Here is a 24,296-nt window from a genome sequence, read left to right as displayed (position 1 = left end):
GTTATTCGAGTTTCCCACGCTGTCACCTTTGATTTAAAGAGATAGAAAAGGCAATGTAAATTCTATCAAAGAAGAAAGCACATAGTCATCATGGGATATGCACATTTCATTGATGATAATTCAAAGGGTGGGGTTAATATGAGGGAGAAGATCTTCTAGATGACCCAATGTCGTCCACTTCGTAGTTGTTGCTTTCGCAAGAAGCTTTACTTGGTTTAGACACCAAGGTTCTACGTCAACGAACTTCGGCTTGGCTTTTGCGTGCCCCGTCCAATGTGGCTTTGCTTTCTACATCTCAGACGTACGATTCGGTGCGTTGAAAAACCAAAGCACATTGTTTTATATTACTATCATTTTTTTGAAGTAATGCTTGATATTTTTTATGCAACAACAAAAGCAATATAATAAATTTTTTAATTTCATACGTAAAATTTAAAAAATTTTACCAAAAATCATGAAATAATAATTTTTAATGTTTTAATTGAATATGATGAAACAAATGTATTATATAAAAATTATTTTTAAAATGATAATTTTATTTTTTTTAGCCAGATAATAATTTAAGTAATTTAGGAAATGTTATTGACATCAGGACTCATTTGCAATTGGGCTGGACCAAATGTCCATGAGGACCATGACCTTGAATCAAGAGTCAAGAGGCGATGCTAACTTAAAAGACCGTGGCCAAAATCTAATGATCGTATGGCTATAATTGTCTCCTCTTATCACAAAGTGACAACCAACGATCATAATCTGTTCGGCGAGTACTCCGAAGGTGTACGATATTCAATACGGCTCAGTCGCACAAGATTATGTTGACCAGCATATGATATAATACTAGCTTATTCACAATCTCAACAAGATTCAATCCCCGTCTCTCTCTCTCTCTCTCTCGGTTTCCATCGTCATCAGTTCATCACAATCTCATAAAGACTCCTCTTAAATTTAAACCACAGAGAATAAAAAAGAAAAAAGCGTCAGCAAGAGGAAGAAGAAAAAGAAAGATAAGAAAAGAAAATACAGGAAGGAACAAAAGATCATCTCCCTTCTATAAGTGAATTTGATTCTCTCTCGAAACACCGATTAACCAAAAATTCTTCTCTTTTAGGTACGTATAAGGAGAAAAATTGAAAATTTGTTAATGTGATGATTGTTTTATTTTCTTTTGTAGCTCATTGCTTTTTGTTTTCTTTTCTCTTTAATTTACGTTTTGGTCTTTTTTCTTGATTGTTTTTACATTTTTGTTAGTTGTTTTGAGGAGTGATCATTTGTTTATGGTTTTGATGAATCGGTTACTTTCAAACTAACCCTAATTTTTTTGTTTGTTTTGATTTTTTTAAGAAAGGATTTTCCTATGTGATTTTTTTTAAAAATTTTTATTTTCAATATCACAGGTTTGAGTGAAATATTTGTTGAGAAAAGCTTCGGTTAAAGGTTTACAAATGGGAAATCGAGGACAGAAACGAACGGAAACAGGCAAAGAATTACCGGCAGATAAGCGAGCTTGTTGTAGCTCAATCCAAACTCAGCACAATTCGCCAAATTCCACTCCCCGTGCTGACGTGGACACTTCCTCCTCCGCCTCAGCTTCCAGCCGATCAGACGGCGAACACGAGAAGGAAGAAGATTCAGCTTACGGATCTTGCGATTCCGACGACATGGAGCAACAACCACACCGCATTTTAAGAGACTATCAGAGAAGAAGATCATCGAGTGATCATGGAAAATTGAAAAATATTTTGTCAAATTTGAACGAAGAAGGAAATGGAGGTTCTGGTCAATTGGCTGCGTTGACAGAACTTTGTGAAGTGTTGTCGTTTTGTAATGAGGATTCGCTTTCCAGTTTGATGGCGGATTCTTTATCACCAATACTTGTAAAGCTTGCGAAGAACAATGATAATGCTAATATAATATTGTTGGCAATAAGGGGTATAACTTACTTATGTGATGTCTTTCCTAGATCATCTGGTTTCCTTGTTAGGCATGAAGCTGTTCCTGCTCTTTGTCAAAGATTATTGGCCGTTGAATATGTGGATGTAGCTGAGCAGGTAAAGTTTTTAAGCTAGTTTGTTAGAGTATAGTGTGATTGAAGTAAATGAATTTTTTATGCTAAGAAAATATAGTGTGATTGAAGTAACTGAATTCATTATGTTAAGGAAATGTTGGTTTTTGTTATGCAGTGTTTGCAAGCGTTGGAGAAAATATCTCGTGATCAACCACTTGCTTGTTTAAAGGCTGGTGCAATTATGGCTGTTCTAAATTTTATTGATTTTTTCTCAATTAGTGTGCAGGTGATTCAATGTGTATTCTGTTCTTACTTTGAGAATTGGGATATATGTTGTTTATTGAATTTTGATTCTAAATTTGCCAATTAGAGAGTTGCACTTTCTACTGTGGTGAACATTTGTAAGAAACTTCCTTCGGAGGGTCCTGCACCTTTCGTAGAAGCCATTCCCAAATTATGTGATTTACTTCATCATGAGGACCAACAGGTTTTTAACTGCTTGTAGTTTTCGTCGTTTGGATGACTCCATAGATTTATTTCTCTAATATTTTAATCGACACAAGAACTTCTACATTGTTCAAAATTTCCAGCTTGTTGAAAGTGTGGCAACTTGCTTGATCAAAATATCTGAGCGAATGTTTGAGTCTTCTGAGATGCTGGAGGAACTTTGTAAGCATGAGCTTATTAATCAAGTCACACACCTTATGAACTTGAATAGCCGAACTACTATATCCCAGCCAATCTACAATGTATGCAAATTTCCTTGATCATGGTTCAGAGATTAGCTATATTCATATTTCACTGCCAGTTAAATGGTGATTTGATTGTTACATGTTGGTTGGCAGGGCTTGATAGGATTACTTGTCAAACTTTCTTCTGGTTCATTCGTAGCTTTTAGGAGACTGTATGAGCTAAATATAAGCAGCACTCTGAAGGATGTGTTATCTACTTATGACCTCTCACATGGAATGTCTTCTTCACACTTGGTTGATGGCAATTGCAATCAGGTTTGGATCTTAGACTAGACAACTTCTCTCAAGGCTGATCTGTTTTGGTTGGCAATGGCTTGAACATTATTCTAAGTCTATTGTTGTAGTGGAAAATCGTAATTACTTTGGTGGGGCACCAAGTTCATCTCCAACCATAATTCTGTTATTTATTGGTTGTCTAGCTCTCAAGCTCAATGGTCAAGTTTTAATAACTCTATTTAAGCCAACAGTAGGTGTTCTATTATCAGAAGAAAAGGTACTGATCTCTATTGCAATTTTTTCTCGCAGGTGCATGAAGTTCTGAAATTGCTCAATGAGCTGCTTCCCACCTTGGCTGGAGGTCATGGTAATCAGGTAGTGTTGGATAAAGAATCATTTTTAGCTGATCACCCTGATCTTCTGCAAAAATTTGGAATGGATATACTTCCCACATTGGTTCAGGTTAGCTTCCTGATATGTACAGCTGAAATTGTTGTATTTTGTCCTTTCAATAGCTTTATGCTAGATGCTTCACCAATTGCACAGGTTGTTAATTCTGGTGCAAGCATATATGTTTGCTATGGCTGTCTATCTGTTATCAGCAAGTTACTTTTTCTCAGCAAATCTGACATGCTTGTTGAATTGCTTAAGACTGCCAACATTCCAAGGTGAATAGGGATCTTTGTTCTTTTTTAGTTAAATCCCTAAAAGATATGTTGACAGTTCTTGAATATATTTTCATGGAATCTATAAATGGCAGTTTCCTGGCTGGCGTGTTTACTCGAAAGGATCACCATTTGCTGATGTTAGCTCTACAGATTGCTGAGATGATCCTACAAAAGCTTTCTGATGTTTTTTTGAACTCATTCATAAAGGAGGGTGTCTTTTTTGCCATAGATGCACTGCTAATGACAGAAAAATGCTCACAAGTGATACTTCCTGTTTTCAGCGGTGTCCAACCATCATTTGATTCAAGCCAAAAATCTTCAGCAATGGAGGTCCAGCGATGCTTATGTTATGCATTTGATACAGTGCCATGTTCCTCGGTTCTACCTTGCAAGCTTGACAAGGATACTGTTCACAATCTTGCAAAACATATTAAAACCAATTACTTTGCTCCAGAATTATTTGACTCTGATAATGGAATGACTGATATTCTTCAAAACCTCAAAACCTTCTCTGCTGCCTTGAGTAATTTGATAATCATGCCTCTTACTGATGAAACTCCTGCTCAACATGAGGAGAAGTTCAACAGTATTTTGCATCAAATTATGCTGAAGCTTAATGGTGGAGAGTCTGTTTCCACTTTTGAATTTATTGAAAGTGGAATCGTGAAATCGCTTATGCATTTCCTATCTAATGGTCTGTACTTGAGGGATAATGTGGAATTTACTGGCATTTATGATCATTTGCTTGTTCTGCGAAAAAGATTTGAGGTGTTTGCAAAGCTGTTTTTGTCTTATTCAGATGTCCCTGTTGAGGACTTGCCTCTGTCAGTACTAATACAAAAATTGCAAAGTGCATTGTCATCTTTGGAAAATTTCCCTGTTATTCTTAGCCACGGATTCAAGCAGAAAAATTCATTTGCTACCGTCCCAAATGGACGTTGTGTTATGTATCCATGTTTTAGGGTTCACTTTGTGATGGGAGAGGGGGAGACCTGCCTATCTGATTTCCCTGAAGATGTTTTGACTGTTGATCCTTTTTCTTCATCCGATGCCATTGAAGGATATCTTTGGCCCAAAATTTTCGCTAAAAGAACAGAAAATGGGGAATCAGATGCTGAAGCATTGGAACAGATGGAAAGTCAACCTATTCTTTTAACATCGAATGCAAACTCCAGTCAAGGTGAGAGTTCAGGGTTTGTAGACCGCATGTCCACTGATTTGCCAGAGATGCAGGTGATTCTTTCAGTTTGTTGGCCTTAATAAGTGCAATTCATTAGTAGCATTACATTTTTTTCTTGCATTTCTTTATTTATTATGGTATATTTGATAAGTTTTGAGCTTTACTCAATTCTTGCGGTTTTGCTTTCCTGCAGGAAGATGAGGCTAACTTGTCACAGTTTGCCTCTGAACAATTGCATTTCAAAGAATCAAATTCTGGTGAAATTATGTCTTTGGATGAAACAGATATGGTATGTATTGTCTGTTTATTATTGGTATACATCTTGTATTTCTCATATGAGCCTGCTTAAATTACATTTTTAAATGTTTGTATCCTGTAGTTTTTTCTTATTGGAAGGGCTACTTCGATTTTAAATAGTACGTTACTCTCACTGACTGCAAATTGCATTATGTTACAGGGCTGTGCTGTGCAGGAACAACAGTGTCATTCAGATGCAACTGCAAAAATGAAAACTCAGTGTCCTGCATCTAGTGACAATGACATTGAAGATTCCTCATCTAGACTATTGCTTTATCTAGAAGGACATGAACTCGACCGAACTTTGACACTATATCAAGTGATTCTTCAACAGCTACTAAATTCAGAGAATGAATTTATTACATGGGCAAACTTATGGAGTCGAGTATACTCAATAACTTACAAAATAGCTGTGGAATCTAAGCAGGATGACCCTCAAGAAAATAAATATCTGGAACTGAAGTCCTCATCAAATAAAATTATTGCTTATCGGCAGAATATGGCATTTTTCTCCAGCATGTTTGCATGCAAACTTGCTACTGGTTTGGATAAGTCAAGTCCTATTTACGATATACTGTTTCTGCTAAAAAGTTTGGAAGGCATCAACAAATGTTCATTTCATCTAATGTCTTGTGAGAGAATACGTGCTTTTGCTGAAGGAAGGATTGATAATTTGAATAATTTGAAGGCTATGGTTCATTCGGTACCTCAAAATGAGTTTGTGAGCAGTAGGTTAACTGAAAAGCTAGAACAGCAGATGCGGGATACTTTTACTTTGTCAACTGGTGGTATGCCTTCTTGGTGTAATGAGTTAATTGCTTCATGTCCCTTTTTGTTTAGCTTTGAGGCAAGATGTAAGTACTTTCGATTGGCGGCTTTTGGTCCACGAAGAGTTCAACATCATGCCTTATCACGTAGTAATTCAGGTGCTTCAAATGACAGACAACCTACCGCAGGTGGTCTGCCGCGAAAGAAATTTTTAGTTTGGCGGGATCAAATTCTGGATTGTGCAACCAGAATGATGGACCAACATGCTAGTCACAAAGGACTTCTTGAGGTGGAATATAATGAAGAAGTTGGCACTGGTCTTGGTCCAACTTTGGAATTCTATACTCTTGTTAGTCTTGAATTTCAGAAATCTGGCCTTGGCATGTGGAGAGAGGATCATACGTCGTCTATCACTTCAAACACCTTGCTTGCTGCAGATTCTGGAATTCTGAGAAATGATTTCGGGCTTTTCCCTTGTCCATGGTCACGGACATCAGATTCATATAATGGGATACAGTTCTCTGAAGTATTAAAAAAGTTCGTTCTTTTGGGTCAAATTGTTGCAAAGGCTATTCAAGATGGCAGAGTCTTGGATGTTCCTTTCTCCAAAGCCTTCTATAAATTAATTTTGGGGCAGGTATTCTTCTGATCTTAAATCCTAATCATGATTGAACTTTCCTTTAAGCTTGTAATAAAAAGAAAAAAAAAAATCTTGCAGACTGGCTATTAAGATATGCAACCTTTTGGTTTTGTAGGATCTTAATTTGTATGACATCCAATCATTTGACCCTGAGCTTGGTAGGACACTGCTGGAGTTTCATGCTATTGTAAATCGGAAAAATCACCTGGAATTTGTTTGTGGTGAAAACTCAACATTAAAACTGGATTTGTGCTTCCAGAATACCAGGATTGAGGACCTCTGTTTGGACTTTACCCTTCCAGGTTATCCAGGTTATGTTCTTTCTTCTGAGTATAATCACAAAATGGTAAGTATTTCTCAAGTATGATTACATTCACTACTGAGATCCATTGATTTGATTTAAATTGATTCATGTTATTCTTGTGTTGTTGCCAGGTAAATTTGACTAACTTGGAGGATTATATTGAGCTTGTTGTGGATGCTACCATACATACTGGAATTGCAAGACAAGTTGAAGCTTTTAAGTCTGGATTTAACCAGGTACATCATACACCGCATGTTTCTTAAAAGAATCAAGCAAAATGGTGATGTCTTCAATCCTACTGTGTTCTACTTGACTAAAACTGACCATGTTGTGTTCAATTTGTTCTACCTGATGTGGTGTAAACTTGAAGGAAATAATTTTCAAATGATTTGCATGGCCATTCCTTGTAACTTTAATTCATGAAAGCATTGTGTTACTCCATAGTGCGATCTTTATTTTCTATGAGATATTCTTCCACAAGTTGGTTAGGTTTAACGTGGATGATTCAGCTAACCAGGGGGTAATTTGTTTCTGTCATATATGATCTATTGTTTGTTCATATATGTATTCACAATTCTGAAGTCTCTCTGCTTTGTGAATATATTGTACTTTAAATGTTGCTCCTTTATTCAACACACTCTTCAAAACTGTTATATGGGAGTGTGAGAAGGAAATTACCATTTAGACAAGCTGTTTTATTATGTTAATAATAAATTAGTGTAATTACCAAACTTTTAAGACTGATGTTAACTTGAAATATGGTTATAATGGCTGTTATAGAAATGACAATTACTCTGACGCCTCCAATTAAATAACTGATTTATGCTTCCCTTGCATGATTTGTTTAAGGAAGCAATTTGCTTTCCCAGTGATCCAAATGACTCCTCCCAAGAAAATTTTAGAAACATGATTATAATTCTCCACGCTGGTGCATTGCGGTTGCTCCTCTCTGCTGTATTCTAGACTATATCAAAAAGTTTTTAGTGCTTAGATTTTACGGATATGGTTGATAGTTGATGTGATAGAGGAAAGAGTGAAGAGGTTCAATGATATTGAGGGTCTTCTACGTTAGTATTTGGTTATTGCTAGAAGAATTGTACTTTATCAATCTAACGATTATTGTTCTAACTGTAGGTCTTATCTGTCACTTCAATTTTCCTCCAGAGTCATAATTAGATTTTTTTTTTCAACAAAAAAGAAAAAAAAAATACTTAAGGAAATGGTTTCCTCCTTTGATCTGTCTATTTCTGGCTTTCATTCCAGGTTTTTGCAATTAAGCATCTCCATATTTTTACTGAGGAGGAACTAGAGCGTTTACTCTGTGGAGAATGTGATTTCTGGGCTGTATGTATATCCTCACTTGATTTAATCAGTCTGTTTTGGGAGAGATGGATTACCTTTACTGAGCTTTTATGTTGTTTTCCAAGCAGTTCAATGAACTTCTGGAATATATCAAGTTTGATCACGGATATACAGCTAGCAGTCCACCCATCATTAATGTTAGTATTACTTTCATTTTCTTTCCCTAGCCTACTTCCCTCTTTCTCTTACACTCTCAGCTTTTCTCATCTGTTAATGGTCACTCCTTGGAATTTCAGCTACTGGAAATTATACAAGAGTTTGAATATGCACAACGACGAGCATTTCTGCAGTTTGTGACTGGCGCACCCCGGCTGCCTCCAGGAGGTTTGGCATCTCTAAATCCAAAGTTGACAATTGTTCGCAAGGTCTGTATAATCAACATACCTTAAGTTTCCAGTTTGCAATTCTTTTTATTTCTTTTCGTCTTATCATATGTTCATTTCTTTAAATTTTAATGTTTCCTTCAGCATAGTAGCAATTGTGCTGATGCAGAACTGCCTAGCGTTATGACTTGTGCCAATTACCTGAAGTTGCCGCCTTATTCTTCAAAAGTAATACTACACAAACTTCTAAATATAAACCTATATTAAGTTCCTTATAAAGAAAGATAAGTTAAAGAGAAATTAAGGGCTGTAATTTCTTTGCAGGAGAGGATGAAAGAGAAGCTCTTGTACGCCATAAGGGAAGGGCAAGGTTCATTCCACCTTTCTTAGCTTTTTACAGGTACATAATCTGTGAATTTGTAATTATTAGGTAGGTGCTTGGTGTACATGAAAATGGCTGGTGAGTAGTAATGGGTAGTGGATATTTGATGGTTTAAAGAAGAGCTGATTGTCACTGGCACAAGAGGAAGTTCTAGGAGGATAGCTGACAAATATTTGGTGTGGATTTGTAAATAAGAGTTAAACCCAAAATAGTTGTTTTCGTTCAAGTTGGGAGCTGTACAGGGAGAGATGGACGTTTACAGAGGCTTGGGGCTTCAGATAGGTTGGCTTTTTGTTGCTTTATTAATGCACAAAAATTTGTACATAGACTTTCTTTTTTTAACCATAGAACTAGGTTTATTCAGTCAATGAAAACTGTTTCCCTTCAATTTATATTACGACACATTCACCCTTTTATGGAGTTATCATATGATCATCGTCCACCTCATGCTAATGCAACAGCTTCAGATGGAAGATGATCTTCGGCTTCTCGAACCGACTCTATGATAAGAGAGCTTCTTGATTCCCATCATGATCTGCACATCTGGGCTCATCGGCAATGCTTGCTTTGAAACCTCATCGGCTTTGTAATCATAAGATTTTAAAGGTGAAGCAGCGCCTTCTCATCATCGCCTTACTGCTCATCTGTAAGGAAATGGGTTGGGCCGTAACTCATCCATCATTGCTTCCCTCTAATTACTTCTGGCCCAACATGATTTATTTACTTAAATCAACCACGTTAAATAAACAAACAAATGTGAAATTATGACCTTTTTTCAAGACTTGGCTTTCAGTAAAACATGGATCGATTCTCAATGCTTGTAAATTAGATCCTTTTCCCAATTTTTCTTAGCCTTGAATCGAAAAAGGAAACAAACAATCTGGGCACTTTATTCAATTCTTTAGGGGTGATGTAGGATTGAATTGGTTTGATTTTTTTTTAATAATGTATAATATTATAAATTTTTAAAATTTATTTTGAATTTGAATCGATTTTTTTTAAAATCGATTTGATTCATTTATTAGTTTGGTTAAATATGGTTTATTGATTTTTAAAATTTAATTTTTTATATATTATTTTAATAAAATTTTAATATATTTTAATAAATTTATATAATAAAATAATTATTTTTATTTTATAAAAATTTAAAAAATATAAAAATTAATAAAAATATATAATTTGATTTGATTTAATTTTTTTAAATTTTTTACATTCTGATTTAAAATTGAATTCAAATTTAATATATATATTTAATATTTAAATTTATCCGAATTAAATAAAAAAATAGATTTAAATTGAAGAAAGTATTACAATTTTAAATAATTTTTCAATATTTTTTCTTTTTTCTCTCAAGCGTATCTTTTACGGCAATATTAAAATATCCACAACCTTTGGCTGATGGCCAAGAGTGATAAAAGTCCGTGTAATTTTCCCAAAAAAGATAAAAACAAAACGGAAAATCCAACGTCCAATCACCTGATCACAGCACACATGTACCGGTCCCACAACGTCTCAAGGAATTCGTAGCTACACCTCGGTGTAAGTGCTATATACATCAAACGCTCCCGTTCTTTTTAATTTGCTAATTCTTTTTATTTGCTCTATTTAATTAATTCTTATTTTGAACCGCCTCTTCTCCCAAATTCAAAAAAATCAACTTCTCCTCTCTTTTTCTCTTTTCACTCGTCTCGCCTTCAATTCTCGATCTTTATTCAATTAAATGAAATAATTTCAATTTTAATCGCCTCATTTTTTATTCGATCTGGTTTAGAAATGGGTGATTCTGAGATGCAAAGCGATTTCGATATCAAAGGGCTAAGCCTCATCGACGTTTCGTCCGAAGACGATTGCCTCATCAATTCTCCTATCTGCGATCCTATAAACCCTAAATCCTCAGGTTTCTCACTTCCTCTTGATTTTGCATTTGATATAAGAAAAAAATTGCTAATATTTCTGGTTTTTTCCAAAAATTGGATTTAATTGATTTATATATTCTTCTAATGTAAAGCTGTTTAGGGTTTGTTGATTATTGCCATCTATATTTCGTTGGAAAAGTACTTTTTTTTTATTTGTCTAATAATCCTGTTTCAAAATGATGGTGAAATGTTTTTTGTTCGATTTATTAATGGAATTAATTGGTTTATTACCAATAATTAGCTCCCAAAAAATCACAGGTTTTTTTTTAATTTATTTCTAGGTTTTTTTTTTTAATACAAATTGCTTCCAGTAAAGCTTCAAAATTTTCTAATCAATAATGGGTTTCTTTTGCTTTTCTGAAAGCAATTTCTCATTAGCATTAGCTGCTTTTTCACTAACTAAAAATGGATTCCTTTTTGTATTTTTTTCCATTAATATTAGATAATTTAGGGCTTCTTTTTGTCTCCTGACAAATTGGATTTTGTGTATTGTACAGAGAAGCGGAGTGAGACCAAAACTGTTAGGTTTGCTATGGATCCCCACAGTGTAGAAATCTCATTAGGCTCCTTTGAAGAATCTGGAAAGTTGGAGGAACCGCCAGATTCTTTTGAACACGACAATACAAGAAAAAATGGGAAATATAATTTACGCAAAAGTTTGGCATGGGATAGTGCTTTCTTTACTAGTGCAGGTACAAATTTGTCGATTTTACTTACGCTTAATTAGCATGTTATGGTTCTAAATTTCCTGTTTTGATATGTTCTGCATTCTGTTTTATAGGCTTTCTCAATCTGGAGGAGTTGTCTAGCATTCTGGGAGGCAATGAGAAAGGTGAAATACAAGCATTGCCTGGGATTCAAGAGGATGTGAACAAATCTTGTGATTCTTTGACAACGTTAGATAGTGAAACTTTGACGTTGGAAGGTATTGAGGCTGATTTATTTGAGGATTTAAGAGCTTCTATCCAGAAATCTAACAAAGTGTCGAATGCTGCAAATTCTAGTGGCAAAAAGGAATTGACAGCAGATTCTCGAACATTGTCACGTAAGTATAGTATGTTTCTCTTTGACTGTGCATTGTTTTATGCTGATGCACCCGATGGTTTTGCTTTGATGCCACAAATGCAACTTCAAAGGATTTCCTTTCATCCTTTTGAGGGAAATGAAATCATTAGGTCAACAGAACTTATATTCTACCTATCCCTGGATGGGAAGATATATGATACTTATTCAAATGAGCATAGGTCAAAATGAATATTCATTATTTTACATTAGTTCTTATTCTTGGTCCAGACCAAATTTCTTTTTAATTACCTAATTGCCTAAAATGCCTATTCTAAATTCCTTTGTTCATATGCTTAGGCTTTTTTCTGTCTTCTTTCTAAATAATATTACATAATATTAGGGTTTAATTTTACATGCTAAGCATGTGTGTTCATTGCACAAATATTCTCAAACTGATAGTGCCCTGTTTTCTTTTTTTATTTCCAGCTTCAAAGAAGTTAGAATTTACTACTGAAAATAAGGTACATTCAATAAATGGCTGCCATTGTTCATTACTTGTCCCTTTGTTGTGTTTCTCCATGACATTTTTGTTATTTCAGGTGAAGCAGAAATCTGCTCCAAAGAAGCCAAACATTGGTGTGAAAGACTCTGGGAAAACATTGAAGCAGGTTTCTGTCCGACCACAAACTTCACAGGTTTGTATTCTGATGTATCATGCAAATGAGTAATTGCAAGTTGTATCACTTTTTCTATTTGAGGTAGAGATACTATTAAACAATCTAGAGTGTTGTAAGGAAGTTTTAAACTTCCAAATCTAAATCATTAGGTTAAATGAACTGGCTTGTGTTGTTATAGAGATTCATAGAAAACTATGCTGTAAGTCTGTAAACATTAAATTGTTGCAACTGTTGAATATGCAACCACATAACTGCTATTTACTACCACTGCAAACTCTGATTTTGTTTTTTGTTTCAAACACTGGATTGTACAGTCTGTTGCTAGAAGTGGAGAACCAACTTCATCTCTTCATAAGCCACCAAAGGGACTAAGAAGAGTTGGTCCCATCTCAACATCACCAACCAAAAGGGTTTCCTTGGGTGCTAAGAATGTCAAAATGGAAAAGGATGCAAAAAGTGTGACTGGTAATTCAAACTACTATTTGTTTAGATTAGCTTCATCAAAATAGAAGTTTTCTTGCTCATGTTTTCTGTTTAATTCACTCTCCATTTAATTTAATGGTTGTAGGTAGAGGGACCACAGTATCAAAGACTTCTGCTTTGGGTGGTTCAAGAAATATTGTGCTTAGGCCTATACTATCTTCCAAATCTTCTTCCCACTCCCCAGCCTCTAGCAAAACTGAGCAGACAACTTCTTGTTCCTCGCTTGAAAGTTTGGCCAGTGTTTCATCTGACAGTATTAATAAATCTTCCTTGAATATGATTAAACAAAAAAATGACTACAGATTAGTTAACCCTTCTTCCTCTGGTTACACTATCACCACCACATCCAAAATTGCACCAAAAGGTAAAAGTCAAGCAGGACGTTCAAAGCTCTCAACTTTTTTAAAGTCTTCTACCAAGCTCTCTTCCAGTATATCTCCTACTAGCTCTATTAGTGAGTGGTCCTCAGAATCTTCATCATCTACCTCTGCTACTAATCAAAGGCCTAATATTGTAAGAGCTAGCCTTGGTACTAACTCTCTCAAGGGGCTCACTACAAATTGTGATGCCCGCCAAGTTTTGGATTCTCAGAACCATCCTACTGGTCAGTGCTCACTTGGAGATGGTGCTGAGGTTACTGGCTCACTTGATGAAAGTGTAAACAAAGTTTCAGCTGGTATTAGTGGGCTTCTTCATTCAGCTTCGATGAAACCCTCCGGCCTTCGAATGCCATCACCAAAAATTGGCTTTTTTGATGGGGTTAGTTCTTATTTCTTAAAAATGGCTCTGTACCAGATGGGAAGTGTTATTGGCTAAAACCGTTTTCAAGAATAAGCAGACAGAAATTTCCATGCCACAATCTTCTGCAGAAAAGAGGATACAACTTGTCTAAGACTATTCTTTTATGAAATCTAAAGGAACAGAACCACCCTCTTTGTATTCATTTTAGCTCTAGTTTGCTTTGTTTGTCAAGTAGTATAACTTGTGTGAAATTGTGATGAATGCAGGTAAGATCATCTGGATGCACTCCAAATGGGAGTATGCTCTCTCATCCCGGTGTACCTAGTGGCTTGCCTAAAATTGGAGCAAAAAAGACTAGTCCAAGTGGTAGCTCAAACAAGGTGAAGATTGGAAAGCTTCAACCTGTTACAACTCTTACTGCAATCCAGAGCCCCAAGGTTGATGTTAAGCAAACTTCCTCCACTGTAAAATCTAGATCTTCCTTATCTATTCAAAGATCTCCAAATGCTGCAACAAAGGTATTAAGTGCTTCAAGAAACCCCAAAAGCAACCCTGGCATAGCTGCAAAACTTCAGAATAAATCCTCTCCTAGAACTGGTAGAGAAAGTTACTCAAAGGCTCAGGGCATTCGTTCTGCAGAAAAAATTGTAGGCCCAGTTTTTCCGAAGCAAGTAGTGGGCCTGGGAGGCGAAGGTGGTGCTCACATAAAGGATACCAAGATCGTTCCTCTTGATGGAGTACCTGAAACTACTGATGATTTAGCTCCCAAGTCTAATGATCAAAACATGATCGGGTCAAAAGAAACTGCTGAAAATGAGACATACAGTCACCCATACCTGAAGACTGATACACTTCTCCGTTATAACACCAACAAGAACGAAGAAGCTCCTGTTGTAGACCAAGTTGCTGGTTTAGTCAGAAACGGTGACACTGTGGAAGTGGATATAAATTCAGACACTCGGAAAGAACCCATTGTTGATTCTCATCTTGCTTATGAGCACAAGGAGTTTGAGAACAGTTTGTCAAATCCCGCTGCTACCTTTCCTTCTGCAGTGACTTCCGGCTCAAGGATACCTTTCTCAGTCATGGATTCCTTTTACAATAGTGATGCACCACTTGAGGTTTTATCCGGATCAGCAGTGGCGGTAGACAAGCCAACCAGATTGCCGATTCCAGAGTGCATCTTACCAAAGAACGGCTAAGACAAGTTCAAAAAGTCTAGTTTCAGATTTTTTTGGGTACCTTGGTATGGCCTCTCCCAACTTTTCTCACTGGGCATGGAACTTGTCTCATAGATTTTCAGGGCTGAACGTGAAGTCGTAGATTGGATTTGCCTTGGTTCATGATACAATTTGTGTCCAAACATGTTTGTTTATGCGATGAGAGCAAGCATTACAAGAAAAACTTTTGGTCCCATGAATATAGATTTTGTGCCCCCATCATGAAAATGTACCACAAACAAAATTTATACCCGGTTTTCATACTTGAACATAGCTTTTGTGCGAAACAAATTATGCATGCAAATCTCAGCCGCCCAGTTCCCCAAAGCTGCATTTGATAGATAATCCGTTTCATCCAATAGCTAGCTTATATTTTAAGGAGTTGTTGCCTAATGAATCATAGGATCATGGCAGAATTTTAGTTCCTCCATAATTTCTTGCTCAGTGCGAGTTCCTGGCGTGTTCCAGGTTCCTATTCAATTGGAAGACTAAAATACAAAAAGGATAACCGGACAAATTGACACATTGAAAGTCTGGGTATTAACAGATTCTTTAGTATGTTATGTCTAGAAAAACATAACCAGTTCTAAATAGTAAATACTTGAAATCATAGACTATGGAAGAGAGAACAGTTTGGAACGGCAACAAAGAAACAAAGAGAGAACAGTTTTGATCAGGATGACACCACAAATTCAATGCAACAACCCGAAGATAACCAAATGTTGTCCAAAAAAGCTACCAAGCAAAAAAATGCTCAGTTTTAAGTAGAAGTATAAAAAGGCCATAAGAGACATCCTTCCCCTGGCAAACTTATGATCTAGGCTTCTCCTTCTTCTCTTTGAAGAGTGCTAAGAGTGACACACCAGAAACCTTCACGACCTTGAATCTAACACCAGGAATATCACCGACGGCATGACCCTTTCGTCCAAATCCAGCAATCAACACCTCATCCTGCAGCAATATGTTATCATCACAAGAGATGCAGCGAGATACTTAATATGCTTTAAACAATTAAAGTTATATGATATCATTTGAGAGCTACTCACATTCTCTTCAATGTAGTTTAAGCAACCATCATTTGGAACGAATGCAGCAATCTTCTTTCCATTCTTGATCAATTGAACTCTAGCACACTTTCTGATAGCAGAGTTTGGTTGCTTAGCCTCAATGCCTCTGGCATGTTTCAAAGCCATCAGTACACTTATTGAATTAGAGTTTAATGAAAATAGGAGCACCAAGTAAAGAGGATCTAGTCTTACATCTTCTCAAGGACAATGCCTTTGGCATGGGAAGAACCAGCAAATGGCTTCTTCCATTCATTTCCAAGGTTGGATTTCTTGTATGCCTTATCAGCCCACCTCTGCCTCCTTCGGTGGGTCCTCAGCTTGCGTCCAGCTCCCATTCCACGTGTCTTCCTGAAAGAAATACCCTTAATGTCATAAATTAACTCCTCAAAGATAAAATTCTACACCTGAAACTATAATCTTTTCATAGTCTAATAAAGGTTCGAAAATGGAGACAATATCACTTGAGGTGAAAGCAAAATACTATATAATTTCCAACAAGCCTCTTGTATGTGTACTTTTCTTCTGAAATTAGCCTAAATCTTGAGCTAATATCACTTCTCAGACAAGAAATCATAAATCCAAATCTATATTTCATTTCAGCACTTAAAACTTTGAGCTTCAATCAAATGCGGGAGCAATACACTCAAAGCAATAAAAATTTCTCTTTTTTCCTTCCTATTACCTATCACCCTAAACAAAGAACAGAATTAACAAAAGACTTAAAGATCCAAAACCCACATTTAAAAACCAACACTTCTCACAAAAAACCATTCCTTTCATTGAATAAGCAAGAGCAGCTTAAACACTAAAAAAAAAGGAACATAAGACAAGCTAAGAAATAGAGAAAAGTTATCAATTTGAGCTAGAATTAAGAGCAAGAAACACACCCCATGTTGTCTGAGAGAGGCTGTTTCAACTTAAAGGAAGGTTCTGAGAGATCTGGAGGAAGCAGCAGCCGCCGAGCTTAAATCCTGAAAGCTGTTAACCCTAGCGATGATGGTGCATATATATATATATATCTATTTAGAGAGAGAGAACATTATAACTTCATACATGACTGGGCTGAGGTTTGGACCCAATAAAAAGTATTAAACAGTAATAGTAAAGCGTTTTGGACCCATTGTCTAGCAGCTAAATATGGGCCAAATCCCATTAATACAGCAAACAGTTCTATAGATTCGAGAATATATAAAAATTATCATGAAATCTTGATGTCATATATAAAAATTACCCCGAAATCTTGAAGTAGCATCACATGAGACCACGAGTTTTGACTATAATGTATGGCCACTTGGTAAAAAAAAATCAACCAAGATGATGTTATTGTATTTTCCTTTATTATGAGTAATAATTTGTGATTGTAAATAATGCCTATCTGTTTTTGAATTACCTGTTCACATTCATAAACTTGTTATTGTTTCAAATGCAAATTGTTGTTCGATTGATCCAAATTCACCAGATATATTAGGTGAAGCAGAATTTTACAAATCGCCCATGTTTTGGCATGTACAATGGTTTTGTTAATGGCGGTTTAGCCTTTTAACAGTTTTCCATAACTCTGAAACTCAGTTGGAAAAAACCCTGACCAGACATGTTAAGACCAAAATTAAGAGAACTTTCCATAAACTGAAAATATCCAAACCATCAAGTATTTATAGCACGAATATATGTAAGCTGGCATGCATTTGATCTACTTCTGGCCTTTCTTCCATAACACACCTATCTTTTTCAACATGTTGCTATTTTTCTTCTTGGGTGAATCATCATCCATGTCTTCCAAGTTGGGTGAACCCATTGTGCGGTTATAGTTGCGGTCAAGAGATATGGACCTGTCTGCATGTTTCCCATTGTTCCCAGTAGAAAGCATGGAAGCAGCTGCCTCAGCTGCCTTTCTCCACTGATCTGACTGCACCTTTAGTCTCCTTAATTCAGTCTCCTTTTCGGTACTTGCTGCTTGTGCTGCATCAAGCTGTTCAGTCAAGCATGCTGCTCTTCTGCTACTCTTATCTGCTTCCTCAGTGAAATAGTCAAGTTTCATCAGAGCCTCTCGCTCTGCAGCCCTTGCTGCTTCTAACAATGCAACAGATTCATCACTAACTTTATTATTCTCCATTTCCTTCTTCTTAATTTCCATTTTGAACATTTCATTTTGCTCATTTACACTCTGCAACTCTGTTTCCTTTGCTGTCAAACTTGCTTTCAGTTCTGTCAAATCTGCCTCTAACTTCTTCAACTCCACTGCAAGTTCAGATTCTCTTTCATTAGAATGGTTTTTCTCAATCTTCAAATTCAGCCCTTTATTTTCCTCTGAAATACTCTGCAGTTTAGTCTCCTTATCCATTAAGTTTGCTCTCAGTTCTTCAACATCAGCTGTAGTTCTCTTTACTTCTGCCTCCAGTTCCACCTCTCTTTGGTATGACTGCATTCTTATGCATTCCACTTGTTCATAAGCACTTCTAATTTGCAATGTGCTCTGAATATATTCTTCTTGGTACCTGATCTCAGCTGCATCCAATGCTGATCTCAATTGACCCACTTCAAGTTTTGCAAAATTCAGCTCCGTTTTGAGCTGCTGTATTTCCTCATTTTCTCCATTCTCCTGTGGTAGTTTATCATCTTCGGGATCCTTAAATCTTTTGCTGCTATTACCAGCCGGTTCTGCCTGGAGCTTGCTCACAAGTCCCTCCAGTGACATAAATCTAGCTTTTGACTGCTCCAACTCCAATGAAAATATGCTGTAAGCTTCTGTTCCTTTGGTTGCATCAGAACGGAGTATTTCTATGGTGTTATTTGCTGCTTCCAGTTGCATTTGGGTTTTGCTAACAACTTCAAGAGCCTGAGATTCAGATTCTCTGCAATCAGTGAGCTCAGACTTTAGTTTTTCAACCAAAGAGAGAGTTTCAGTCAGTTCAATTCTCAAGTTTTGAATCTCAGTAAGTGCAGATTCAGTATCCTTAGTTTGAATAGCTTCAGATTCATATGCCTTTTCCAGCTGAACTTTAAGCTTTTGAATTTCATTCATAGCAGAAGCCAAGGCGGCAGAATCCATTGAGTGCTGCTTCTGGACTGCCTCAAGTTCAGACTGCCATGCTCTATCTCGATCTTGTGAAATTTTACGGAGTTCTTGAACACGTTCATCCTCAGAGGCAGAAATTTCCAGCAACTGCTGTTCAGATTCTTCAAGCTTGACTGACATTGCTGATAGCTGCTTCTTGGCCTCCTCAGCCTCTTGCATGGCTTGCCTTTTCCATGAGTCAGATGCAGTCAGTTGGTCCCTTGTCTTTTTTAGATCATCTTGAAGTTGAGTGAGCTGTGCTTCCAGTTCAGTCACTCGGCTTGGCCGCTTCTTCTAGAGCTCTCATGACAAAAGTGGACATTATGTAAGTGGGAGAAACTAAGTAGATAAGTAAACAGAAAAATATCCTGTAATAATGGAACGAAACAGTGTGCTGAATATCTTCATTACTGTTGCATCATCTGGACTTAACCTTTACGCTCAGTATTCACCATAAAAATAGCCTAATTCAGGTGTAAGTGACAGAAAAATACCTCAGATACTGGGCTTCTCAATGCTTTACGCTCAGTAACCTTAGGACTTCTGTCTTTGGGTGTTTTACTTGCAGGATTTGGAGAGGAAACTGTGTCTGAGTCAGATCCTGGTATCTTCAGTTGATGAGCAGTTCGAGGTGTTGCAGGAGATTTTCTCTGAGGCACTTCTAAGGAGCTTGTTCTACAGTAAAATTCAATGGAATGGAAACCGATGAAGCTCCTAGTTGATGACTCTAATACCTATGACTAAACAAAATGGTAAATCATATATAATAGGTTCTTTCAAGAGTATGTAACTACATTTACAACTTGTCCATAGGTTAAATCATAATGCACTTGGTGGATCAGCCCTTGATAGACTAGCAATAACTTCAAGATTAAGCAGCCACCAACCACAAGGAAACTGATGTGGTAGCATTTTTTCAAACACAGGTAAAACAACTCTGAACTACCTTCTTTAGGATCATTCTAAGCTCCCTCCAACTTTCCAGAATATTCGTTTCTTGACCGGGGATAAAAAAAGGTTTAACAAGATACTGAGACAACAATAGCTCAGCTTCTGGTTGAGAATGATGTGCATAGAAATGCACCACAATAAATAAATAAACTCATCCAGATCCCTATTGGCTATTGGCATGCATTTTTTAATGCAGTTCACATGAAAATTTTCACGCATTTTTTGACACACAGTCTTATACAAGACAACATATAAATGTTTAACATCTAACAAAAGTAGGAGACAATCATTGATAATCAACATTAACTCATCAAGTCTATTCCCCCGAACTTTACCAAGTCCAACCCACCGACTATGCCAAAACACTTGAAACTATGAATGATTAAGTACACTTTTGAATTTCTTCCTTCCAAGGAAAAATTAAGAAGAAAAATAGAGAGGGGATGGGAGAGCGGTGGTGGGGGGGGGGCGGCATGAAACAAGCCTGATGAAAGCTTCAAGGACATGAGTACAATAGTAAACAGTCTACTTTGGAGATTAGCAAAGCTTCAACATTAGAAAAACATAATTAGCAGAAACATTAAGGGGGATAGAATGATTAAAATGCCATAAAAGACATCAACTCATGACTGTCTTACCTTCCTTTTGGCATCTGCATGATTTTTATATTCCCTTGAGTTGAAGTGGTAAAAGGGCAAGCTATATGTCCTCTGTTTCAAACCCCACCTGACCCACACCACCTGCAAATAGTTCAGAGAGATCGTGGGCCGAAAAGCAACATGAGAGAGAATATGAAACATAAATGTAGAGAGGGAGCTAGCAAATAGTTCATGAAAGGAGCTTAATCTCTTGGCCGTATGCACAAGACCTAAGAAACAAACAAAAGATACAATCCCTTCAAAGAAACTCCGCAGAAACTACTTCCACTACCACCGATCAGAACCAAATGACAAAAATTAAAAAGAAAGAAAAGGAAAGAAAAAAAAGAGTTGCCATCAAAGGATTTCATTAAATATCATTAAAAATACCATCTTTTTTCACTCCTTTACCGATTACTATGCTACGAAACACATTATTGAAACCAATGAACAAAAACACATACAAACACACACATTACTGAAACCACAAGGGACCAGAAAGAAATGAATGAAGTTAATAACCCATGTAGGGCTGCCTTTGCTTGCCTGCTTGATTTGAAATTATGATTCAAAATTGTTGATAGGCAACATTCTTGAACCAAAAACTGAATCATTCTGTTCTTAATGAAATTATGTGCCAGTGCGCATGCAATAGTGTACTCAATCCAATCAAAGAATGCTACTTTTCCTATATTTCCATTTTCTACTGCAAATTTAAGACTAAAAAGCTCTATAACTCCATGAAAAATCTCTTATTTTTTCTTCAAACTTTGCTTGTTTAACTTAGAAACAAAAACATGGAAGACAGACTTAACTGAACAATGCAAAATGTAGGAGTATATAGAGTGAAAAGAACTTGAAGAAAACTTGATTTCAAGGAATGATCACAGTGAAGTTAAAAAATATATATGAAAACCAGGCAGAAAAGATCTATCTTTTTAGAGAAAGCTAAAAACTGGCTAGGCATTGTTCAATCTTCAGTCACCTAAGCTTATGTCGATGAAAGCTGTTGAAATCAAAGTTCTAAATGAAAAGTAGGCTTAAAACACAGTTGAAAACCAAGTTAAGTTCTAAGTACTGTGCAGCTAAAAATTAGAGAAAGAAAGGATGGAAACTTGACTCTTCTTTTTTTTGGTTAAAGGAAAAAGGAAATGAGAGATAGCTCTAAAGAAGCATTGCAGTCAAAAAGTGAAGCCTCATTTTCTTTTCCGAGAAGAAAATCAACAGAGAAAATGGGATTTTCTTGGAAAAAAGAAACACAAAACGAGACATCATTACTGACATCAAGAGAGCAAAACCCAGAAAGAAATTGATGACTCTTGACTCACTCTTAAACACATTAAAAAAAATCTCAAACTTCATTTCAATTTTTTTTAAAAGAAAACTAAAAGAGCATCAAAACAAACTAAGAAAAATAAACACAACAAGAAAACTACATTGCTGAAAAATGAAATGTAACCTGAAACACAGATGCCTAACAGATAGGAGAAAGAAACAACAGAGTTGGGTTTTAGCCGAAGGAGGGTTGATATTTTTATAGGTTAAAAAGAAGAAAGGCTTGGAAACAAAGAACCATAGCAACCCAAGCTTGGAAAAACAAAACGGGGTTAAGTTGGAGCTTCTGTTTGAGCTGAGGTTCCGCTGCTACAGCTTATGTCTCAATGCTCACTTCCCAAAGGCCAAGTGTTCCTCTTTCTTTCATTCAGTGTTTTGTTAAATGTCAGTGGAGGAGAGAGTCAGCAGAGGGCCCTAGCTTATTGGGACGTTTTCCTATACAGGAGATTGTGATTGATTAAAGTAGCACGCTCCTTTCCAACGCGCTCTCTCACGCTCCTCACTCGTGTTGCTGAGGCTCCCTCTCTCTCGCAAGGTTAAAGTTTTGTCCATGTCTGCACTGCATCTGCCTTCTTCTGCCCCTACCTCTTCAACTTTGCCTTCTGTTTTGTTAAATCATTCTTTATAATAATTTGATTACCTTTGCATTAGTTTTCTTCTTTCTGTTCTTTAGTCATTCTTTCATCTTTTTGGAGAGGCGCTTGGTTCAGTCTTTGAAATAAATTTGTCAAGGAAGTGAGTCATTTCATGCAAAGGGAAGCAGCTAAACAGCATTATTGCAAGTTTACCGTGTGATTTATTAAACCAAAACTTTCCTTTCAGTCACATCATATGTAGCTCTTACAGTAACAAATGGGCATTTTCTTTTCTTATATCTTTTACATGTCTGTCTTTTGTAAGATTCTGGATCATATATATATATATATATATATATATTTAACTCACTTCCTCCTCTCTTGGAAAATCCCAGAATTTCCTTTGGGACTTTCCTTTGCATTGACAGTGATGAGACACCCTAATGAGCCAATGCAACTGCCATATATATAAGTGTGGGTCTTGTTCATGCTTTCATCCATACATTCACATGTGCAAAGCCTTTTATTGAATTGACTGTATTTGGAATTTTTAGCTGTTTTGATAACAATCACTAATCACAATTTCTTGCTTGGATGTGAATTTTTACATAATGGTGGCAGAATATCCACAATTATAGTAAAACTTTTCAATGAGTCTATGACATTTGAAAACACATGCTTTCTCTGTCCGCAACACTGAAAGTCATTAAAATGTCAGCTTAACTTCCCATAGAAGTTAAGTTGTGGCCTTGGGCCCTTCAAGTTCATCTCCTCCTTTTTTTTCTCCTATTTTGTTAGTGCCAATATCATTGTGGTGTTTTTTCAATTCATTGTATCGCCAATCTACTTCTTCAAATGTATGGTTGATATTTTCAGAGGGAAAAGCTGTTACAGAAGGCAACTTCTCAACAATCCTACCGTACATAATAATCAATAGTGTTTACAAGGAATGAATAGGGTCTAGGGCAAAAAAGGAATAGCAAAATCCTACCTCCCAGAGTCATCTTCCAGGCAAATAAATGCTCATTTTCTCACCGCAAAATGGGTTTAAAGAGTAAAGACTATAATAAAAGGTGAGAAACCGGGCGATTTGATTAAAATTCTCGGAAAAAGTGCAAAAAAAAAAAAGGCCATGTGATAGCATTCTACTATAGTTTCTGGTTATAAAGGAATGCTAGAATACTGGCCAGATTGTTACAGATGGTTGTTTTTTAACACTTGATGTAGTTAAGATTTGAATTTAATCACTAAAATTAGAATTCAATGTTCTATAAACAGATCACGTGATTGATGGTTTTTTTTTTGGTTACAACATATTTGTGTTTTTATCCCAAAACCAAGTGTATACTAACTATAAATGGCCTCAACCTGATAATTCTAGAGTTTTAAAGATAATGATTTCATAAGTTAGAAGCTAAACGAGGATAGGAAACGAGGAATAATAGGTCAAACCTCAATGAGAAAACATTAATCAAACATGCCCTACCATAATAATGCCCTACCATAATAATCAGAACAGCAAATAAGACTATGATAGTATGATTCTTCAGAAGGCACATCACTATCACAGACAGAAGATAGAATCCAAAAGAGTCTGAAGTTAAAGCAAACCTGATCTGACTCCAAAGAGATTCCCATTTCCTGGCAGATAATCCAGGGGCGTATCAATACAAAACTATCCCACCGGCAAAATTTCAAAACATTTTGAACATTCAAATGTGCATGTGTTATAGGTT

The 24,296-nt window shown here is 36.3% G+C and overlaps 4 protein-coding genes across 6 annotated transcripts; 2 read left to right on the top strand and 2 right to left on the bottom strand.

The window, feature by feature from the left end:
- Positions 1 to 859: 859 nt before the first annotated feature.
- Positions 860 to 9,311, top strand: LOC111296666 (E3 ubiquitin-protein ligase UPL4-like). 2 transcript variants are annotated; one of them, XM_022891082.2, is made up of 18 exons: positions 860 to 1,108; positions 1,395 to 2,048; positions 2,181 to 2,291; positions 2,376 to 2,492; positions 2,596 to 2,754; positions 2,851 to 3,012; positions 3,283 to 3,435; positions 3,520 to 3,641; positions 3,734 to 4,874; positions 5,015 to 5,110; positions 5,279 to 6,523; positions 6,642 to 6,872; positions 6,962 to 7,066; positions 8,094 to 8,174; positions 8,261 to 8,329; positions 8,429 to 8,557; positions 8,660 to 8,743; positions 8,840 to 9,311. In XM_022891082.2, the coding sequence occupies exons 2-18, from the start codon at positions 1,443 to 1,445 to the stop codon at positions 8,903 to 8,905; spliced, it is 4,677 nt and encodes a 1,558-aa protein (XP_022746817.2). In that variant the 5' UTR covers positions 860 to 1,108; positions 1,395 to 1,442; the 3' UTR covers positions 8,906 to 9,311. The 2 variants fall into 2 exon arrangements, with proteins under 2 accessions (XP_022746817.2, XP_089597568.1); XM_089741442.1 differs by having other exon boundaries at positions 1,342 to 2,048.
- A 1,168-nt stretch (positions 9,312 to 10,479) lies between these two features.
- LOC111295994 (uncharacterized) lies at positions 10,480 to 15,212 on the top strand. 2 transcript variants are annotated; one of them, XM_089741440.1, is made up of 8 exons: positions 10,480 to 10,794; positions 11,311 to 11,505; positions 11,595 to 11,858; positions 12,305 to 12,339; positions 12,418 to 12,513; positions 12,810 to 12,960; positions 13,064 to 13,737; positions 13,986 to 15,212. In XM_089741440.1, exons 1-8 carry the CDS (start codon positions 10,671 to 10,673, stop codon positions 14,919 to 14,921), a joined length of 2,475 nt encoding a protein of 824 aa, XP_089597566.1. In that variant the 5' UTR covers positions 10,480 to 10,670; the 3' UTR covers positions 14,922 to 15,212. The 2 variants fall into 2 exon arrangements, with proteins under 2 accessions (XP_089597566.1, XP_089597565.1); XM_089741439.1 differs by having other exon boundaries at positions 10,508 to 10,794; positions 12,305 to 12,513.
- Positions 15,213 to 15,456: 244 nt separating this feature from the next.
- On the bottom strand, positions 15,457 to 16,995 carry LOC111295995 (small ribosomal subunit protein uS12). Its single transcript, XM_022889947.2, has 4 exons — positions 16,894 to 16,995; positions 16,199 to 16,354; positions 15,986 to 16,112; positions 15,457 to 15,890 (listed from the first exon to the last, which is right to left on the bottom strand). Exons 1-4 carry the CDS (start codon positions 16,896 to 16,898, stop codon positions 15,750 to 15,752), a joined length of 429 nt encoding a protein of 142 aa, XP_022745682.1. The 5' UTR covers positions 16,899 to 16,995; the 3' UTR covers positions 15,457 to 15,749.
- Positions 16,996 to 17,447: 452 nt separating this feature from the next.
- On the bottom strand, positions 17,448 to 22,582 carry LOC111296515 (interactor of constitutive active ROPs 2, chloroplastic-like). The gene is made up of 4 exons (XM_022890866.2): positions 22,110 to 22,582; positions 20,651 to 20,752; positions 19,556 to 19,736; positions 17,448 to 19,355 (listed from the first exon to the last, which is right to left on the bottom strand). The coding sequence occupies exons 2-4, from the start codon at positions 20,668 to 20,670 to the stop codon at positions 17,697 to 17,699; spliced, it is 1,860 nt and encodes a 619-aa protein (XP_022746601.2). The 5' UTR covers positions 20,671 to 20,752; positions 22,110 to 22,582; the 3' UTR covers positions 17,448 to 17,696.
- Positions 22,583 to 24,296: the final 1,714 nt, after the last annotated feature.

The sequence above is a fragment of the Durio zibethinus genome, chromosome 12, assembly GCF_047325235.1.
Source record: "Durio zibethinus cultivar Kanyao isolate XHJ-2024 chromosome 12, ASM4732523v1, whole genome shotgun sequence".
In the NCBI taxonomy this organism is placed as follows: domain Eukaryota; kingdom Viridiplantae; phylum Streptophyta; class Magnoliopsida; order Malvales; family Malvaceae; genus Durio; species Durio zibethinus.
The sequence above is the reverse complement of the archived record's forward strand: the minus strand, read 5'-3'. Positions and strand labels throughout refer to the sequence as shown.

Bases quoted from the DNA above. Each gene is read 5' to 3' on its own strand.
- LOC111296666 (XM_022891082.2), top strand. From the start codon at position 1,443: ATGGGAAATCGAGGACAGAAACGAACGGAAACAGGCAAAGAATTACCG. The intron at 8,175-8,260 runs GTATGTATATCC...TTTTCCAAGCAG, and splicing joins GAGAATGTGATTTCTGGGCT to TTCAATGAACTTCTGGAATA. The intron at 8,330-8,428 runs GTTAGTATTACT...TTGGAATTTCAG, and splicing joins GCAGTCCACCCATCATTAAT to CTACTGGAAATTATACAAGA.
- LOC111295994 (XM_089741439.1), top strand. From the start codon at position 10,671: ATGGGTGATTCTGAGATGCAAAGCGATTTCGATATCAAAGGGCTAAGC. The intron at 11,506-11,594 runs GTACAAATTTGT...TCTGTTTTATAG, and splicing joins TGCTTTCTTTACTAGTGCAG to GCTTTCTCAATCTGGAGGAG. The intron at 12,961-13,063 runs GTAATTCAAACT...TAATGGTTGTAG, and splicing joins GGATGCAAAAAGTGTGACTG to GTAGAGGGACCACAGTATCA.
- LOC111295995 (XM_022889947.2), bottom strand. The intron at 16,113-16,198 runs GTAAGACTAGAT...GAAACATGCCAG, and splicing joins GGCATTGTCCTTGAGAAGAT to AGGCATTGAGGCTAAGCAAC. The intron at 15,891-15,985 runs GTGAGTAGCTCT...ATATTGCTGCAG, and splicing joins TAAACTACATTGAAGAGAAT to GATGAGGTGTTGATTGCTGG.
- LOC111296515 (XM_022890866.2), bottom strand. From the start codon at position 20,670: ATGCAGATGCCAAAAGGAAG. The intron at 19,737-20,650 runs GTAAGACAGTCA...ATTTTACTGTAG, and splicing joins ATGCAGATGCCAAAAGGAAG to AACAAGCTCCTTAGAAGTGC. The intron at 19,356-19,555 runs GTATTTTTCTGT...TGAGAGCTCTAG, and splicing joins TGAGAAGCCCAGTATCTGAG to AAGAAGCGGCCAAGCCGAGT.